Source organism: Lissotriton helveticus, chromosome 3_1 (assembly GCF_964261635.1).
Source record: "Lissotriton helveticus chromosome 3_1, aLisHel1.1, whole genome shotgun sequence".
In the NCBI taxonomy this organism is placed as follows: Eukaryota; Metazoa; Chordata; class Amphibia; order Caudata; family Salamandridae; genus Lissotriton; species Lissotriton helveticus.
Genome location: NC_136061.1, coordinates 689248260 through 689270035, shown reverse-complemented (window position 1 = coordinate 689270035; position 21776 = coordinate 689248260). Strand labels below are relative to the sequence as shown.

The 21776-nt window shown below is 42.8% G+C and overlaps 1 protein-coding gene across 2 annotated transcripts in view; it reads left to right on the top strand.

Annotated features, from left to right (window-relative positions):
* Positions 1-21776, top strand: part of VPS13C (vacuolar protein sorting 13 homolog C) — a 2773485-nt gene that overhangs the window by 236064 nt on the left and 2515645 nt on the right. For both annotated transcript variants that reach the window (XM_078680824.1, XM_078680823.1), the window contains exon 4: positions 4124-4219. In XM_078680824.1, coding sequence (XP_078536950.1) covers positions 4124-4219 — 96 coding nt within the window. The remainder of the gene's footprint in view (positions 1-4123; positions 4220-21776) is intronic.

The window sequence follows — 21776 nt, the reverse complement described above, 5'->3', positions numbered from 1 at the left end:
ACCGTTGAGCTTGAGCAGATGGTTGTGCATCCAGGCAGCAACGCGTGATAGGCCAGACTTCAAAGCAGAGACCTCGTGGCCCTCACTGCTAGAGAGAGAGAACACAATCTGTGTGTCGTCAGCATCCGAATAGATTGTTAGGCCGGCGTCCTCCACGATGGTGGCAAGGGGTCTGATATAGATATTAAACAGCAAAGGGCTGAGAATCGACCCCTGGGGGACGCCGTATGCTGATGAATAGACAGCAGATTCAGCTTCTGTCGAAAATACCTGAAAGGTGCGTCCGCTTAAAAAGGAGGCAATCCAGGCCAGCGCAGATCCAGCAACACCAAGGGAGCGGAGAGAGTCAAGAAGGATGGAATGAGACACGGTATCGAACGCTGCACTCAAATCCAAAAGGATGAGTGAAAAGGTCTCCCCGCGATCGATACCGTGCCGAAGCCTCTCCGTCACCCAAGGAGTGCGGATTCAGTGGAATAATGTGCGCGAAACCCGGGTTGGGACGGATGGAGATATCCCACATTTTCGACAAACGAATTAAGCTGGGTGTTCACATGTCGTTCTAAAATTTTAGAACATGCAGGCAGCAGGGATATGGGCCTAAAATTTGCTAGGTTCGTGATGTCAGCGCCGGTCTTCTTCAACAAGGGAACGACCATGGCATGTTTCCACTCCTGTGCCATCGTAGACTTTATAAGAGAGGTATTCAAAAGTCTCATTAGGACTCTCCGTGGCTCGAGGTCCAACAGTTTTAAAATTTTCATAGGGACAGGGTCCCGAGGGGAGCGTGACCTGATACTATTTAGGCACGATAAAAAGGTAGTGTCATCAAACAAAGACCAGTCGTTGATGATCGTTGAAGGGAGGGGAGGACTCCCAGAAGTAACCACCAGTGAGGACTCAGCAGATGGCGGGGAGGTAGACAAAAATTCATGAATACGCTCCACCTTAGAAATAAAGAAATCAGCAATGGCATCACACTGTGGTTTGTCCAAAGCCGGAGGAGAAGGTACCGTGTCTGCTCCTGTTAACTTCTTTATCATTGTAAAAAGAGTCCGCGGACAATTCTGGGCTTGAGTGATCGTAGATGCCGCAAAAGCGGCCTTGGCCAGTTTACAGTTAACATGATATCTCTTTAGTGCCTCTTTATAAGCTGCCTTACTGCTGATTGAATAGAAACGCCTCCATTTTCTTTCTAATGCCTTGCACTTGGCTCGTTGTGATTTTAGCTCCTCTGAGAACCAAAGTGCGGGAGGATAAAGGGATCTGTGATTCTTAGATATGCAGTTACAGCATCCCTTAACCACTGGGACACTGCAGCATTAGATTCTAATCCAGATTTTTCCAAAGTCGGGATAGATTCAGAAAGGTGTTGATTAAATGCCACCATATTAAGCTTGTCCCACCGATAAGGAAGCTTGCTCTTACCAGCACAAGGCTTAGCATTTGATGAACAAAGAGGTAACACAAAATGTACCGCAAAATGGTCAGTCCATTCTAGTGGGCGGGCCCTTTGGGAGCAGTCATAGGGTACGTTAGAAATGATCGGGTCTAACAGGTGACCTGCTGAATGGGTAGCCCCAGAGTTTCGAAGTGAAAGATTGAAAACTTCGAGATCTGACAGTAACGACTGACTGAGGGTACCTTCAGCGTCCTCAGTGCAGTGTTAACTGTGTTTTAATACTCCTTAGCATCCAGGTGCTGTAATACTGTTGGAAGTCAGACCTGTGGCCCAGAGGGCTGTGGAGACTTCAGTTTTCTCTGTGTATCTTAGTTTTATGTGTGGTATATATTTTTTGTGTGCAATAAAGTACTTTCCTTTTATAAATGAATGCTCTAACTGGACATTGATCTTATTAATTGGTATCACAGTGTAAACAATATTCTGAATGCTTAACCCACCTCGCCTCTTTAAGTAAGCCTTGTACTGCTTAGTCCGCTAACCTGTAGAGGAGTATTTGGTTATCTGGTTTAAGTCCAGTAGTAGTACTGTGTCACCAGCAGTGAATTTCTCCAATTGATGCAACTGGAGCTCAGGAACCCCAGACTGCCCTGGTGCTCCTTAAAACCTGTGGTCACTTTTACTCATTCGATCTATAAAGTGTTTCTATTCGTTTTCACACCTGCTGCTTGGAATCACCATGATCAAACCATGCCATTGTAATACAATTATATATTATTGTATGAAACTATGGTTCACCAGGGACATGTTTCCTAAAATTTACAACATAATCTTTGGTAGAAAAATTGCCTAAACGTTCAGCCCTATGTAGAGTATAGTTTAGCCATCAAATAAAGCTTTTATTACACATTCTAAAGACAGGGCAACTCAAAGAGTGCTAGGTCCCCAGATGTGTACGCATAGTGAGGACTCCATACAAGTTCGCTTTTATACCATAAAAATTGACTGAGGTCAAGTTATCCAGTATCTGTCCTTCAAAATACATACATGGGTTAATTTCTTGACATTGTCAAAAAGAGGGAGGTTCCTAAAGATACAAATCCCAACAGTGGCACAGTCACACCTCGATAACTATTTTACTATTTCGTAATAAAAAATAAAATAAAAATTCTCTTTGACAATTATCTTACTGTTAGGACTTTGCATCCAAATGAATCTCTCTTTCTGTTTTTGCAAATAGGGCAGCTCTTCTTGCAAAGTAGTAAGCCGTTTGTTGTATAGATTATCCCAAAAGGCATCCTCTTGAGCCTATTTAACAATGGTTTCTTTGATTATTTTTCATGCCTGTGTGCCCCTTAACTTTTCCCTGTCCTAATCATGACCTCATAACTTATAAAAGAGCGAATCGCCAACATCTCATCAATCAGACTTGGTCGTTTTTGCATTGTCAAGAAATAATGTTTTATATTTTAGAACTCAAGCTGGCTAAATTGACCTCAGTAAATTGTTATTGAATGTTTCGGCATCTAGCACTCTCTTTGATTTGCCCCCTCGTAAAGATTTGTAATATATGCTTTATTTTCTAGGTAGGGTGTTTTGTGTTATCTCGATTATTTTGGCAATTGTACTACCAGAGATTGCAATGTAAATATTAAGAATTGAGTCCCTGCTGAACTATTGTTTCTCAAATAAAACGTTAACTTGGGTTCCTCCTAGACATAGTCGGTTGTCCTCAGTTTTCTTTATCACTATTACAGCTATGTGCAATGGCTCACTTTTTTTTAAGTGTATCATTTTTGTTGGAAGCATATTGCTGTCACGTGTAGGTGGCGGCATGTGTTTTTCTTTTGTGCAATAGCCATCCCCCTATTCCACGGTGTCGGTGGTGTTACTACGTGTTATTATTTCGTTTTGAAATGTGATTTTTGAAAGGTCACTGTACAGGTGAACAGAACACATCTGTTTACATGGTTGGTATGAATGATTAATTTACGAAGTGCGACATCTCCTTTCAGTGCTGTAGAGTGTATGGCCCCAATCCGGCATTGATCTAAAACGGGCCCTTTTCGTGTTGTACATTTTACTGGACAGGAAAGAACGTGTTGATTGCGCAGTGCCACTTTACAGAATGAGCCAGCCTTATTTGAAATAATCACACAGGCAATTAAGTGAAGAAGAACCCTGCCTAAATATTTTTCTATGTGGCCCTATCAAGGGTCCTAGATATTGATTATGAACATGGATCAAGGATCGTCTTTTGGGTTATTCCATGTTCATAATCAATAGTCCCCCCCCCCCCCCCCCCCCCCGTGAGCCTGCCTACATTCTGTACCTGGGGGGCCCCCTTCTGTTTGGACTTTATTTGAAATAATCGTCATAAGGAAATAAATGTTCTTGAACAAGGTCTAAGTTTTATTGCAATATGCTTTTTGTTTGCAGTGTTTTGATAAAAGATAGCTTTCAACCCGTCATGTCCCATCTTTTTTTTATACTCCAGTGTATTGTATATTCTGTTGCAAAAGCTCAGAAATACATTTGTATTTATTGAAATGTAAAGCCTTTATAGCAAAACTCTGTTATAAAAGAATATATATGCGCACATGGGCTACATAACATAATAATTCAGCATGACATGGATGGATCCAGTGTAGTGTATTTGTCCGTAATCGATATGGTTGTGTTGAATGCTGCTGAATGTTAATGTTGCTTTTTTTTATTTAGATAAACTTAATTTGAAAATCCCTTGGAAGAATTTGTATGGCGAGGCAGTGGTTGCCACTCTCCAAGGCTTATACATCCTTGTTGTGCCTGGATCAAGTAAGTGCTTTTTAATTTGTAAATTGCCCTCCGCTGCATTTTCCGTTCAAATAGATTTGTAAAAGCAGAGTCGGAAAAAATTATGGCTTACTATGTAGTGCACATCCCATACAGCACTGCTGAAAAACAAATTGACCATATTAATATCGTGTGTTTAGAGTTTGCCAATTTTGTATACAACTTAGATTGTGTTTCAGTAGCTGACCTGTTTAAACTCCATCCTACACCCAGTATTACAGTATAGTACATTTCAGGCTGATCGGTAGTATGAGTATCTAAAATGCACCAATAATAACAAAGTTTAAGGAATAAACGAAAATAGTAATTATCAGTATTTTAAAAATAAACCACTGAATGTGGCGTTTGCGAGTAAAAGTGGCACATTAACATGTTAGATTAAAAGGACAATGCTATGCTGGTAGAGAGAAATATGCACGGGTACCAAGATATTGGTGAATCCAAGGTTTTCCCCAACTCTCCATAAAACAAACATTGGCAAAAGCAGCCGGTTCGTCTGTGCAAAAAGAGACATGACCTGCTACATAGCCCGCAAGTTTGGCAAATAAAATGCAGGGCACAGATTTAGTAGACGCAGTAAGAGGCAAGTTGCCCAGAGATGAGGCATAAATAGTCTATGTACGTTAGACTTGTCAGCCTCAGGGTGGTCTCCCCACAAACATTTTCCCTTCAACTCTATTTATCTGAATTTGATTTTTGGCCTTGCTACTCTGTGTACTTTACCACTTCTAACAATTGATAAAGTGATTGTGCTCCCTTCCTAAAACATGGTAAAATCGACTTACACCTGATTGGCATATTTAATTAACTTATACGCCCTTAATAAAGTGGTATACCATACACCCAGGGCCTGTAAATTAAATGCAACTGGTGGCCTGTAGCGCTTATTGTGCCACCCACTTAAGTAGCCCTTTAAACCGTGTCTCAGGTCTACCATTGCAGCTTGTGGGTGCAGTTTTAACCTGCCATTTTGACCGGCAAAGTAAGTCTTTTGCCAGGCTTAAACCTTCCGTTTTAATACATGTATGTCACCCTGAAGGTAGGCACTGAACAGACCCTAGGGCAAGGTGAATTGTAATTGAAAAGTTGGACATGTATTTTAAAGTTTTACAAGTCCTGGTAGTGAGAGTCACAAATTCGAAGATTAACATTGGGTTACCTTATTACATTTAATAAATGCTAACTTTTGATGGGAAACAGGTAAGAAAGTCAAGTTTGGTGTCTGAGGAATTGTAATTTAAAATATTCCTTAATGGTTGTCAGATTTCAATGAAAAAGAGCATACAATGCACTCTTACTTAGTCATGCAAGTAATCCACTGTTTGTCATATTAGCTGGGTTGCAGAAGCGTATCATATCTTGATTGTGGATGTGTATGAAAATGAAACTGTCTGCATGTGGGGAACAGCGTTCCCTTTTCACATTTCTGATTTATCCCAATGGAATTGATGCAAAGTTCCACCAAAAATCTTTTATGGTGTTCTCCAGAAGATGGGTAATTTTACAAACAGTGAAGGTATGCTTTTTTTACAGAAATAGTGAATAATTCACTTGGGAAAGGAAAACCCAGGTTAAAAAAAATCTTCAATGATCTAAAAGATACTGCATGATGACAGCTGAAATAAGAATCTGAGAGAAAAGTCACTCCAAGTTTGGTGGTAAAACCCCTAAATGTGTTCATGGTTCTTCTCATATGAACCAGAGTAAAGAAGTGACCTTGAAAGGCAAATACCCAGTACTAGGCATGCTTGGTCAGGGAAGCTGTTGACTTCTGTACACAAATTGGTCTTCTTTACAGTGGTACCTAGTCAGCTGCAGTCATCTTCAATTTCTATAGATTTCCAGTGGGGTTTTACTGGGCAACAGCATTAGGGCGTATGCTGCAGTGTTGCTTTGTGCAATCTTTTTCACTTAATGGGGCATGAAACACTTCATCGAATTTGGAAGATGTACATTCAGAGGGACTATGGCAAGGTTGTCTGCATTTCATAATGTCATACATAAACTCTGATGTTTTAAATTAGGCAAAGTTAAAGCAGTCTGGAATACCTGCATGCAGTCACTTATTATGCTATAATTTATAACTTCAATGACGATGCCTACATTGCTGAACTTGGATTAGTAGTACCATTTCCTCCTCTCAGAATACCCATTCTATGTTTCATCCTCTTCATGGTTCAACCAGCAGTTAAAGAGGCAATTGCTCAGTGGGAGAAAAACCCATTGCCCTAGCTAATACACACTCCTAGAAGTCCAAATAATTTCCCCAGGGACTCACTGCCCTCCTCAGCATTATCTAAAAAAAGTCCACTCCAGTTTTGTGGGAGAAATCATTTTCTGTACTGCTATCACTAGGTCCGGATTATCACTGAATCATGGTCATCTGTATAATTTGGAATAATATGCTGGACAGCAGGCCCAATCGCAACCATCTCTCCTTCAGCGAGCACTACAAAAACCTTTACAGAAAATTGAAAGGCTTCTCGTGTTTAATGATAAATATAGCTAATTCTACCCTCAAAAAGTGTGCAAAGAAATTACTCAAATTTGTTCTCAAAGGAAAAGAGCTGAGGACTCTGGGCCTTAATACGACTTTGGTGCTCCAACTGCCTAAGCCTCATACGTCACAAGACCACAATGCCAATGGTCATAAGACCCCTGCTTTACAACTGGACTGCCGGGCCGGTGGTGTGATGGAAGTGGTCTTGTACTTCGGCTGACTGAGTGAGCCTGAAGCCAATGCTGCAACCCAAAAGCGCCTGCACTGTCATGCACACACTGCTGGAATGCACCATGTCATTCATGCCACACAGTGCATGCACGACAGTGCAGATGTAGGGAGGCACAACATGTGCCACCTGTCACATTGCAGAATGCGCAACAACGCCCGGAGGCTGTTTAGGGGGCCCCCTCCTTGCTGTTCTGCCAGCTTTTTCAAGGCTTGCAGAAGGCCAAGTCGTAATATGGAAGGCGGTGCAGGGCTCAGTACAGCCTCCGTTCCTCCCCTCTCATTGTGGATCCCTTCCTTCACAATACACATCCCTTTAATTTATATAAAGGTTGAATTAGGAATAGTACATCTATACTTAAATATACTTACTTTCATAATATTTTGGCAGTTGATATTTTGGCTACGATATTTTGGTAGCACAATATTTTTGTGTATGGTACTCGACTTACAACCCACACAGCAGGGGTGAGTGGCTGTGGTTCTGTCACCTGGTCCTGCTCTTTGGCTGGTGTTATTGGTTTATTGATTTTTCACCTCATCTGGCTCAATCACGTGTGCAAGAGGCCACCAGTAAAATGTACAGAGGAGCCACTGGAAACTATCAGAACAGTCTTTCATTACACCTAATGAGGCTGGTAAAGTATAGTTCACCAGCCTGATGATCGTTTTCCTCAAGTATGGCATTCCACTCTTTCTTGGGAATTCTATCACTTTCTAGACAGTTGTTGACCCCATTTGACTTGGAGCTCTTATAAACAAAGATGTGGCTTGTCTTGCTGAAGTTCAATTTCCTCTCATTGAAGGCCAGGTGCATAAGTGAGATTCAAGTGCTAGGAAATGCATAATGATTCTCTAAATTGCACAAATCCAAGGTGGTCTTGAGGTCTTACGCATCTTGGCCCCATAGTTTGTGCTAGAATTCCATTTGAATAAAATCTTCATCCTGACATTATTTCCACATTGTAACACCTACTTCAATTAGAAGATGCAATATGTTTTGGATCACAAACACACTTTGCACTTTTACATCCAATAAAGCAGGCACTTGCATTTGACCGACTAACATTTTGTGATATTAAGAGGCAAGGATGCCAGCCGCACATCTGCTAAAACTGCCTTTGTCAAATGGATTACATCTTTTATTACCCATTGTTACACGCTGCAGCCGGCTTACCTCCCATGAGGCATCCTGACACATTTCACCTGGGGTAAATGTGACTCTATAGCATACTCCAGACATGTACCATTTAGAAACATTTGCCAGCAGCTGCATCATCAAATCTACACACAGTCTACTAAAAGTACACTCTTGAGGATTCTTCCCAAAGCAATGCTGAATTTGCAAGTCGTTTCTGGGCAGCTTCTTGTCTAAAAGTCAGGACGTAGGAGTCCCATACAGTTATCTTAACAGCAACTGTGTTACCCTAAGACAGTTTGCTTTTTCTTATTATCAGTATCCTCCCATCAACCTTTTTCTACCATAGGCTAAAGCTATTAGGCTCCTTTTTAAAAGAATCAAGCCAATGAGGATGTACATATTTATAGGTGGGGGGGGGGAGCATAACACATGAATGCATGATGCAGCACATGAGAAAAATATGGGAAAGTGGTCGGACCAGGAGACCGGAAATGGCTTCACAACCGAAATGGGGAAATTTGAGCAGATGGTGTCCAAAGTGTGCCCTCCTTGATGGGTAGGATTCCTGACCCCTTGAGAGAGCTGGGCCAAGTGAAGGGAGTCAAGAAAAGCCGCAGGGTTGGTCGTCTTCGTATGTTCAAGATGGAGAATAACATCCTCAAGGAGCACATATTTCGAAAAGCACAGTGCTCGCTCTGCCAGCGCGTCCCCGCAAGTTTCCAGAAAGACTCTGGCTGGTCCAGGCGGCCGATATATCAGGGACCCCCCAAGAGTGAAATGAGCAGAACGTTGTAGGCTGAAATCCAGGACCTCACAGTCACCTCAAAGAGTGGATGTTTCACTATGAAAGGTCCAGCCTTCTTAGTCTCTTTCTCCTCCTTCACTCAAACTCATATTCTCTCACTTGCTCATTCTCACTTATACTCAGTCCCACTCACTGTTACTCGCACACAAACATACTCATACTCACTGGTTGTCATTCTCACTTACTAACAGGTACACACACTCACTGACCCTGGGCCTTGATGCAACTGCACCTTCTGTACCATCATTAGCTGCACCTCAACTCCCTTCCATTCCCTCTTACAACCGCCAATCACTCATTCTAACACACTCCTACTCCTTCACTCACTCCCTCATACTCACTTTCACTTATTCATGCACATCCTAAAACTCACTCACTATCACTCTGACACTCTTAAACACACTCACACATACTTTCACTCTATTCCATTCACTCAGTTTTAGTACTCCCAGATTTTTTGCTTTTTGGGATCACCCGGTTTTGGACTTTTTACTGTTAGATGATTCTCACTACATGTGTTTCAACCACGATAATCACATGTCAAATGGACTTCACATGTTTACTACCAGTGTCCACCTTTTAGGATAAGCCCAATGTGAGGCAGCATAAGGGGCACTTGGATGGGTACACGTGAACACATGTGCACCCATTTATGCACATGTATGAGGGCTGTACGTGTGAGACTTCTGTCGCGTGCAGCCCAGGAACTGCAAATAGGCAGTCAGGCAGAAAGGTGACTCTGCACAGTTAGAAATTGCTCTGGGATAGCCATTTAATGTTAGTGAACACTAATAGGTAAAGTCAATGTGATTTACTGTTTTGCCTGTTCTGACACTTTATTATACACATAGGGATAAAACTGCCTTAGAGTGCAGTTTTGGTTCCCTTTAGTCTACAGAGACCAGGGACATATCAAAATGGTGTGTAACCTTTGCGGAAAAATTTAATCTGCTAGTTCCACAAAGATATGTGTACAACTTATGGGTCATCAAGAATTGTCAAATTTCACTGGCTCAGCTCAGGTTGAGAGCTTAGGCCTTTTGTCACCCTGCTGTGCCAGGTTAATTACATTTCTCTTCAGCAGCAGTAGCAAAGGCCTCCCCACTCAAAAGGAACAATTAACAGTGTTTCAATCAGCTTCTGAGGAGGATTAGGGTGGGGCGGAGGGATGTGCATTCATCATTCAGCTGTCACACTGTAACAGGGATGGGTCTGCCCAAGCCCAGTGAACGAAGGAAGGGGCCCAGACCTTTGGAGCTAACACAGGAGGGGGCTCCCATTTGAAGGTCTCATGAGAAAAGCCCTGACAGTGATGTAAGAAATGAGTGGAACTTAGGCCTCTAGAATAAATGTGACTAGTGACTCCTGGAAGACGCCATTTTGAACTGTCCCTGCATACTTCCATTGGACAATCTTTTGTTATGGTTTTTTCTTGTGCAATTGTCCCTGAATATGCTATCATTCCTGTTTTTTTACTCCTACCTGTTGTGGATTTTGCATTTATGTCCTTCCTCCCATCCTATTGTAAAGCGCTCGGATATCCCTCGGGATCTTGTTCGCGCTATATAAAACTTTATAAATAAATAGACGTGCGATAATAAAGAGCATAAGAAATTAATAATTGAAATACCTTGAAGGTAACTTTACGCCAGCCTGAGCTAACCCTATCCAATTACCCTAGCAAAGGACTTTATGAAACTTGGCAGTGATAAAAAATGCGCTTGACACTACCAGCCCAAGGACGCGCTTCAGAGTTTGTTTAATCACCCATGCTAATTTTCTAAAGTGGGAGACTGTCTTAATAGGTTTCACTCAGAGGGCAGGTCAAAATTACTACCTATACTATCCTAGCTCGATTAGCAGAGCGCTTTAGAAGAAGCACATGGCAGCTACTTCCAAGGATGGACTTGCTCTGTTTCTAATGGTACTAAAGCAGTGTCAGATAGTAAAATAACTATGAGCCTAGTTGTCTTAGATTGACTACACCTTCCTCTTGGGAGCGTTTTAACACATTTCCAACTTGTCTCCAGAAACTAAATGACATTAGGGCTTCCTTTCTATTGATACAGTGTTTTCTGGGCCCTCTTGCTTACCATTTATCCTTTGATAGATCTTTTAGATCCGACTGAAAGGAGATGGGAGTTAGTATTTACATTCATTCAAATTTCAATTACAGTGCAGCCCATTTGGCCACACAATGAGCACCAGGAATTGGTAGCCAAGTTTAAAAGGTTTATTACAAATTAATAATCAAGTTCAAATTCTCTACTCGTAAAACCATGCTGTAAAGATACAGAATAACAACTGGATCCCAGCCACCTAAAGACATTGAGACTAACTAGTATTAAACAAACAAGCAATTCTGTGACTGCATTACAGAATAGTACTGTTAATATTTGATGCTCAGAAAATAGTCTAAGACTCCGCCTATACATTATCTAGAATTTCAGAGTTCAGTGGATGGTGGATACTAAGAGCATTCCAAATCAGGGAATTTCCATGAAGGAAGTCAGCACAAGACAAAATAATTCAAGTAGCGAAACAATAGCATTTCAGAAACTCGGTCAAGAGTCTCCTGTGGGTCAGGAAAAGTGTTAGCCTAAGCCACACTGAAGCAAGAATCAAAAAGGGAAAGCATTGAGTTCTGAACTTCTCAAAGTCCATCCAGATAGTGGGGCATCAGGGAAGATGTCGGCAAGGAATCTGAAAGAGAGATCTTCGGGGGCCAAAGGTAGGGAGGGATCTGCAAAATTCCAGGGGAACAGTATATTATAATGTGCAGAGTCCTGGGTGTAGCACCCCCTTGATCACACCATCAGAGGTCCATTGTTCTCATCAAAATTCCAAGTTACAGACTGTGACATCAATGGTTTATCCCACACTGGACATGAGAATAAGATCTCTGTCAGACACACGTAGGTTGAAACGTTTGTCAAACAGTCCATTCAGTTAGAGCTCTGGCTCTCCATGTAGCTTTGTCAAGGTCTTCTTCTCAGGCACTTTCCCCTATATCCAATACTGTAATGTATCTGTTCTAAACTAACAATGCATGTGAACACCTGCAAGAAATGTCGTGTTAGCAGAAAATGGAATACAGTATTTTATGAAATGCAGCAAGGTGAAATACAGGACTAAATTGTTAGGACAAGTTACACATTTATTCAGTGGTGCACATTCTAAAACCTATATTAAAATTCAGACTAAGTGTAGCATACAGTAAATTCTTTTAAATAAAGCATGTGTAAGTATGACCAAGTACTACATTTAAATGCATATATGTGTAACATTAGTGCACATATTACAGATCACATTATACAAATATAAGGATGGTTTTAATCACAGTTTCAAGTCATGTGTTATTCATACGTTTTAGCACACATTCAGGAAAGTCGAGTTTCTTCCTTTTAATAAGTACATTATCTATTAAACAAAGATTTTTTTATCAAGACTTTATTGAAACATCTTAATTAACATGATTAATACATTGAATCAAATAAGAAATATGTGCTAAGAGCACGTTCATGTCCTGTATCTGTTAACGTTTTATGTTGAAATGTGTGCCGTGTCAAAAGTGGGCAACTTTGCGCTGCACCAATGTTATATGTCACCCCAATCTATCTGCAGTTAATCCCACTTACTCCTCCCACAACATCATGTTCAGACTTTCATTGCTCCAATCTATTGAATATGGGTCATCTTTAGGGCCATATTCTCCTGCTTTGAGGAATGTTCTACACATTAGCATCAATACTGGAATAGTTCCTCAATCTTTTTCTGAGTTGGCATAGCAACTGCTCCATGAAGCAAGCTGTTGTATTGCCACTGCTTAAAAAATAAAAAGCCTGAGCCCTCTGATTTGAAAAGTGTTCATTCTATTTCTTTACTACTTTCAGATGCCGAGTTAATTGAGATATTTGTCAACAGAGAAGCTTCTGGCTTCATCAAACAAGTTAATGTATTTGAATCGTGCTGAACCAGGGTTTTGTCCCACTAATGGCACAGAAATCTAGCTGTCAGTAGATGGAGGCAGTGCCACAGCACAGACCCCTTTTTGGTTTCTCTCCATCATTCAACACTTTCAACCATTCAGTGCTCAGAAAAAAGATTGGTGTTGATGACGGATGTTTGATGTTTTGGAAATAGTATGGGCTGCATTAAGTGCTGGTTTTCTAAGCATCACTTCCTTCTTTTCTCTCTAAGTTCAAGCCATAAAGAGTGTTTCCTTCAGTATTCTTTGATGATTCTTGCACTGTTTAACACTTCTGTAATCCCACTTACTTCACTTTATTATGATTGTTGAATTGTACTTTGCCAAGAACACCCAATTACTGAGTTGGCCAGATGGCCTCTCTCCTCACACACGAACTACTTTTCATATATGCTTGGTTACCGTAGCTGAATAGGATGGCAGTTAATAGCTTAAAATAGAATTCTAATAAGACCTAGGTCAATGTGTTTGGGGTCTCCTATCAGCATGGACCTCCAGTAGGTTGTTCGCCCAGTTTAGCTAACTTAGCATTATTATTATTATCAATAATTAAATCTGTAAGGCACCACAGCTCCCCAAAAAGCATTTCCCGGCACCAGCCAGACCAAGGAAATAGGAAGTAGCGTAATGATTATTGGTTGAAAAGCCAGGTTTTTAAGGATTTGCGAAATTGGACAAACACCGTTTCATTCTGAATTGAGGTGGGTAGGGAGCTCATAGGGAGGGACCGAGATATGCAAATGATCGTCCACTCATCTGAGATAGTTTAAGTCTAGGCACAATAAATTTCCCTTGAGTAGATGAGCGAAGGCAGCGAGGAGGCACAGAGACTGCAGATACTGAGGGGCCATACCGGTTTTGATTTTCAACATGTAGCTCAGGGCTTTGGACTCAATGTGGTTTTTCACCCTGAGCTAATGCAGGTCCCGCAGGTGACCAGAAACAGAGATAGCTCTAGGAACCCGGCAAAGTAGTCTTGCAGCTGAGTTCTGAACCATCTGTAACCTGCGAGTCACCACCTTATTGGCCCTCAGATAAAGAATGTTACCGTAGTCCACTCTAGAGGTGACAAGCGCCTGGACTACTGGTCTCTGTCCAAGCTCTGGCAGCATCCAAATGATCTTTTTTAGCCATTTCAGGATGGTAAAGCATGTGGCGACTACCTTAACAGCTTGATATTGTATAGTTAGTGAATCTTCGATGATGACACCCAAGTTATGGACTTGGCGGGAGGGCTGAGGAAGTGCACCCATCTCACTAGGCCCCCAGAGATCCTTGTTTTTTCCTAAGACCAGTACCTCGGTCTTCTCTCCGTTGAGCTTAAGGTAAATGGCCTACATCCATGAGGCAATTTTACCCAAGCCCAACTGGAGGAGGGAAGTCTCAACTGCACTCTCCACTGACAGAGAGAAGATAATCTGGGAGTCGTCCGCGTAGGAGAACAGAGACAACCCAGCATCTTCAGCAACATAAGCTAAAGGTCCAACATACATAATGAATAGTAAAGGGCTAAGGATGGAGCCCTGAGGTACCCCTTAAGGTAAGAGAAGGGTATCAGAGCTGGCAGTGGCAGAAAAAACTTGGAAGGTCTGATAGGCAAGAAAAGAGATGAGCCAATCGAGAGCTGAGCCACAGATGCCCAATGATCTTAAGCTTTCCACTAATATGGTGTGAGACACCGTGTTCAATTCTGCGCTTAAATCAAGCAAAATAAGGCCCACAGTGTTAGATAGAATCTGGAAAAAGGGAGGAGGGATAGCTATTATTTACAGAGACCATCTGAAATGCTCTACATCGCATACCACGGAACTAAAAGATGCAGAAAACCTCTGCTTCAAATTCAAAATAGATAATCACACCACATTCGCCGGAGTATTGGTTTATAGGCCCCCCGGGCCCATAGCTAAGTTTCTAGGCACCCTTGGTGATTATTTGAGCCCCCTGGTGGTGCGCTACTCCAATTTCACGGTTTTGGGAGATCTCAATCTACACTTAGAAGTTGATGACTGCCCAAAGACTAAAACCTTTAGGGAAATTACCAACTCCCTGGGCCTGGAAATTCGGAATAAAGGCTCAACACACAAAGCAGGGCATACCCTTGATGGGATATGCACCAATGCCACCAGCATAACCACGACCTCTCCAGGCACCCTCACCTGGACAGACCATAAACTAGTCCCCTTTAATTTCATCTATGACAAGGCACACTCTACGGAAAAACCCAATTGAAAGCCATGAAAGACTAATGTAGACAATTAGAAAAACAATGGAGGAAACACTACGAGATGGATGATATGAAACACTTTAGAATAGGATTGAATGTTTATCACTTACAAATCAAGTCTGAGAAGAAAAATCACTATACTAATCGTATTAGTGGGGCTGACGATAACGAAAAGACTATCTTCAAAATAGTCAAATCCTTCACAAATCCGGCCAGTCTAGAATGTGAAATACCTCCCTCACAACAAGTGTGCGATGAAATTGCAGGGTTCTTCTTCGAAAACAAAACCAAATATCTAAAAAAAGAGTTTCTCGATAGTCCAGCTCATCACCCTATAGCCCAAGACACAGAAATGAAAGAAGAACTCAAGTAGTTCAAAGAAATCAGTTTAGAACTATCCAGGAAGGCTATCCTATCTTGTAAATCAGGCTCTCCCTTTGACCCATGCCTGCCCAAAATTCTACATTCACTAGTAGATATAGTAAACCCGGTCATTAACCAAATTGTTAATACCACATTCAAACTGGCAAAAATCCCTGACCTCTGGAAAACGAACCCCTTCAAAAAAAGAAACTCTCGGATCCCACCACTCTTTCCAATTTGAGACCCATCTCCCTTCTCCCCTGTCTGAGTAAAATTGCCAAGAAAATAGTTAACGCACAACTTAATGAGTTTCTGGAAAATTCAAACACCCTACACCCTAAACCATCTGGGTTCAGATCGGGACATTCAACAGAATCAGTACTGCTCCATACCACAGATACCCTTAAGTTCGCTCTGGGCCAGGGTAAGGAGGCAGTGCGGATTCTGTTGGACCTCTCTGCGGCTTTCGATTCTGTCTCCCATCACATCTTGTTAGACAGATTGAAGCAAGTCGGAATAAACGGCAAAGCTCTTGCCTGGATAACATAATTTTTGGAAAATAGTAACCAGATTGTCACACTAGGCAGCTACAAATCTGAAGGAAAGCCACTTACCTCGTGTTTCCCTCAGGGATCTTCCCTGAGTCCGACCCTCTTTAACCTGTACATGTCCCTTCTGCTTTCACTAATTGATTCCTTCAACATTGAAGCAATTGCCTACGCAGATGATACACAACTGATTCTCACCTTAGATAAAAACTCCACCGCAGCAGAAGAAAAATTCCACCTCTGCCTCACCACGGTAATGAAGTGGATGGAATCAAATCATCTCAGATGCAATAACTCAAAAACGGAAATCATGTTTGGAAAATCCAACGATTTCAAACACACCCTATGGTGGCCCTCCAACTCAGATCCCCCGCCCACTACAGTAGATACCACAAAAAACATAGGGATCAAATTCGATCCCACGCTTTCCTTTCATAAGCAGGCACTTACTATTGCAGGCATGTGCTTTCAAACTATAAAAACTCTAAGAAAATTCTTTGACCTACTCCCTCTGCATGCTAGGAAGACCGTGGCAGTGGCCTTGATCCTGTCACGCTTGGACTACTGCAACAGCTTATATGCAGGAACAAAAAAGACGGTGGTAAAAAGACTGCAAGTAGTCCAGAACTTCGCCGCAAGACTGGTACTTGGGCTCCCTAAGCGCTCCCCCTCGGCCGAAGCATTAAAAATTCTCCACTGGCTGCCTATCCACAAAAGGATCCTGTTCAATGTCCTAACCACTACCTATAAAGCCATAAGCGAAACTGGCCCACAATACCGAAGAAATAAAATTAGGCCTTACAAAACCAAACTAATCTTACGGTCTACATCAGAAAATCTACTCCCCATTCCCAAATTTAAAATGAATGAACCGGGGACAAGCCTACACGAAGGGATGAAACTAGCCTACACGAAGGGATGAAAGACGTCGCCGAGTGGATGAAGAACAGCCGCCTGAAACTGATTTCAGACAAGACGGAAGTCCTCATCCTAGGACCAACGCCCTCCGCCTGGGACGACACCTGGTGGCCCCCGGCCCTAGGCAGCGCACCCAAGCCAACAGACCACGCACGCAACCTGGGCTTCATCCTGGACTCTTCCCTCTCGATGACCAGACAAGTCAACGCCGTCTCCTCATCATGCTTCAACACCCTACGCACGCTCCGTAAGATCTTCAGATGGATCCCGACCGAAACCAGGAAGACGGTCACTCAGGCACTCGTCACAAGCCGACTGGACTACGGAAACACCCTCTACGCCGGAACCACAGCCAAGCTACAGAAAAGACTCCAACGCATCCAGAACGCCTCCGCCCGACTCATCCTGGACATCCCCCGACGCAGCCACATCTCCGGACACCTGAGGGACCTGCACTGGCTCCCTGTCAGCAAGAGAATCACGTTCAGACTCCTTACCCACGCACACAAGTCCCTCCACGACCTGGGCCCCAAGTACCTCAACGACCGCTTGACCTTCTACACGCCCACCCGCCAGCTACGTTCGACAAGCCTCGCCCTCGCCGCCGTATCACGCATCCGAAGAGCCACCGCCGGAGGAAGATCCTTCTCCTACCTGGCGGCCAAGACATGGAACTCCCTCCCCACCCACCTCCGGCTGACCCAGGACCATCTCGCCTTCAGGAGACAACTCAAGACCTGGCTGTTCGAGCAATAGCAGACCCCCATTCCCCCAAGCGCCTTGAGACCCTCCGGGTGAGTAGTGCGCTATACAAATGCTATGATTGATTGATTGATTGATAGATGTGCTTTCCTAAAATCTTGGAAAAAGCCGGAAACAAAGAAATAGGCCGGCAATTAGAAGGCAAATCAGGATCCGCATTTGCCTTCTTCAAAAGGGGGAGCACCATAACATGCTTCCTCTCTGGTGGAACTGTAGCTTCCTTTAAGGAGGCATTCAGAAGGTCCATGTTTACTAGCAAAGATGATGGCTCAAGCTGTACTTTGAGCACAGAAACAGGAAGAGGATCCCTGGGCGATTCCGATTTTCAAGCTGTCTAGAAGGCATTTAAAATAGTCTATGTTTAACCGGGGTCATGCAGCCAGTTTGTTTTTGGGTTCACAATGCACCCTATCTTGATCAGAATGGGTATTGTCATCTGAGAACAGTATAGATACTGACTGTAAGGAATTTGTGTTTTGCAATGAAGGGGAACTGTTGCGCTGGAGACTCACTATTTCAGAGTATATTTTCTCTACTTTTTGGAGAAAGAAATTAGTCAGATCTTGACGTTGCTGATTGTTTATTGAAGGGGGCCTGGATTGAGTTTTGGAGCCTGAAAGCTCCTTGACCACACTGAAAAGTGTCTTGGAGCAATTCAGAACGCCAAAAATAGTTGCCGTTACATGCTCCGCACAAGCAGATCTGCAAAGATTATGATATTCCTTTTTTGCCCTTTTATAAACAATTTTGGAGTCAGACGCATAGTTCCTACTCCAAAGTCTTTCCAGTACCTTACATTTAGCCTTCTCTATTTTGAGTTTTTCGGTGAACCAAGGCGCTGGAGGATGATGATTATTAGCCCTTGTTAGGCAAAGAGGAAGACCGGTATCAATTGCATTTAGAAGCCACTTTTGAATGGTGCCCAACATTTGTTTAGAAACGGGCGTGTTTGAGGACAGAATCTTATTTAAAACTGTCACATTTAATTTTTTCCAGTTTCTTGCTGGGCATTCCAGATGAAAGTCCATAACAAAAGTGGTCAGACCAGCATAAAGGAAGTGCTGGAGAGCAATGAATGCTAGATAAACTGGAAAAGATAGGATCTAAAAGTGGCCTGCAACATGCTTGGGCCAGAATTATCTAAGTCCATGTTCATGGCTGCCAGATCAGAAACAAAAGTAGCACTGATGTTACATGTCGGATCCTCCATGTGCAAATTAAGATCACCCAGAATGGAGAAATTAGCAGTGTTCATAAGCAAAGGGGTTATCAGACCTGGAAACGTGGAGACCCAAGGGGCGGGTGGGCCGGGTGGGCCGGGAGGGCGGTACACAAGTGTTCTGGAAAAGGTGAACTTCGGTGTCAGGGCCAACTTAAATAGTGCTGCCTCACAATTCTTAAATGGCAGATCTTCAAATTTACACTGATAGGCTTTTTTAGAAATTATAGCTATGATCCCGCCTATTTTGGAGCTCCTATCTTTCCTAACTATGGCGTAGTTTGGTGGCAAAGCAGCCGCAACATCAGGGCCATAGCTCTCATGCAGCCATGTCTCCGTAAGAAACATGGCATCTGGTTGTTCATTGATCAGAAGATCAAAAATGTCAGCTTTGTGCTTGGGAAGGGAGTGGCAGTTAGTACTAAGAAAGAAGAATCCTTGTTATCTAGAGCAACATTGTTGCTGGGAGGTGTTTTGTTATTGGTAACCACTGAAGTCAATTTATTATCCAGGGTTGTATTAAAGGCAAAGCCGCAGCATGAACATGTTTGCCCTCCGTCCTCAAAATAGAGTAGAGTGCAATCCGGGAGCGCTGGATTGCGGTAAGTCATTAATTGGCTGTTGGAGTAGCATTGTCTGGGTGCCGCGTTTGGGCCAGGGGTCCTGGCCCCTGGTCCTGTTCAGGCGCGGACGGGCGCAGATGGGCTTGCCTTAGGTGTGCCAACAGCGCGCCCGCTGCGCACGTCTGCTGCGTGTTGGAGCCATGCCCTCTTTTGTAGTTGACTGAACAACTAGACAGGGGAAGGCTAGACCGACACCCAGCCAAGATGGCCACCGCTTAATGTGTGACTGAAAGTAAGGAGTACCGGGAAGTGTTTGAACTCCCTCCACTCAATAGGTCTCGCCTTTAGGACCTTATAAGTGTTTTGCCATGCAACGGTTGATGTTGCTGCACCAAGGATATTGTGCTGCATAACGAAATACTTATAAGGTCCCAAAAGCGAGACCTATTGGCTATGCCAATGCTTGTTGAACCATGTCGGTCCCACAGTGCTTTTAACATGTTCTTCCTGCAAGAGGGGAATGAAGGGAGTCCTGTAAGGATGCTTGGGGTTCGAACCTAGAGGGAGGCAACCATTACAGCAGCTATGTATGCAGGATCAAAATCGCTTTTAACTTACATGTGTGACATTTTTGTTGTAGTTTAGTGCTCTGAGGTATAGAATGCCGGGCTAAATAGTATGAACACAGAATAGATGAAGAGTGGTCCATGTTGTGAGCATACACACTATTCTGGTGACAGGATCACAAGGTCTGCTTCACATTGGTCATAGTAGTGCTGGGTTCCTGTTAATGTTATACATTGACTTTCAGGTATGCAGCAAATTTCTGTTAAGACTGGACGCAGGAGCTGAACCTGGATGCAGGAGCTATGAGGTAGTCTCCGGAGTTGATGGAGGATGCAAGTGAGCTGACATGGGACATGGCTGTCATTCACTGATGGAGCCAGAGCCCGAACCTGGACTGGAGCTTTGTTGCTTTGCTTCACTAGAAGGAGAGAAGCAGGGCTGGACACACACACCTACTCTGAGCCAGGATATCCTCACGTGTGATAGTGTGCTTTACAAATACATAATCATAACTAACGATACACAACCTACTGATCCCGGAAACATTATTCTTTCCTGTATTCCTGCTATAGTATATAAAGATAGTTCCAGATAATTAAGATACTGTTGAGGTTCAATATTATAAAAATGGTCCTAATATACATGGCCATATTTTGGCTTTCCCTTAGGCAGTAGTAGTGAAGTTTTGGATCCTCCCACCTGGAATATTGTTTTTTTCTCCTTTGGTTTCCTAAAGGCCACTCAGCTGGGCCTGAAAATGAAAAAGTCTGCGTTAAAAAGTGAGAAAATAGAAAAAACGAGACTTGTTAATTATGTAATAAATTCGACGTAAGCCCCCCTTCGTTTTGAAGAGCACACAGGCCTCCTCTGTATTAAACCACTGAAGAACTTCTTTATTTGAACCGCATTAAAATCATATCATCGTTTCAAGTGACTCCAGCACAGAAAGAGGTTAGTTCTTCAGACTAGAATTTGTTGGGGTTCTGAGTGGATAAAGGATGTAAAGTGATCTGAGCTCAAATTCGTTCAGAGTCGGTGGTGTCTGCAATTCAGGAAGCAAGAGCAGCTTTATGCTCCCATGGTATAGAAATATGTGATGGACTTATGAAGACCTCAAATTTGAACCCAGCGTGCCCATTGCAGGCTCCTTTACTTTTAACTTATCATTGATGATCGGCTCCTATGCAAGTCTAACTTCCTTACTTCTTTCACACTAACATTTGGAAGAAGAAGAAAAAACATATGGATGGGCCGATCGACCTGGAAGTAACGTAATAATTTCTCTACGAAATGTTTTATTTGAAAACAAATCATATCAATCTCCTTCCTCTCCATGGTTAAATACATAGTGTAAAAGTAGTTTAAGGGGCCCAGGCCTGATGAGTTTTTGTTCCAAACAATCCGCACACTTAAGTATCCTGATCTGGAATACTCCAGGCTATAACACCCTACTTAACCTGAAATCTTATAAATCAATTTTAGATAAATATGCCTGTTAGATTTGGGAGTCTCTAGTTGGCAGAGGTAGGTACCTTTGACCAAATTGGGACCCTTGCATCGGGTCTGGTCAGGGTAAGGGGTACACTCTTAAAATAACCCCTGCTCACCCCCTTGGTAGCTTGGCATGAGCAGACAGGCTTATCGCAGAGGCAGTATGTAAAGCATGTGTGAGCACATACAGTAACCCAGTGACAGCACTACAGATAGACACCA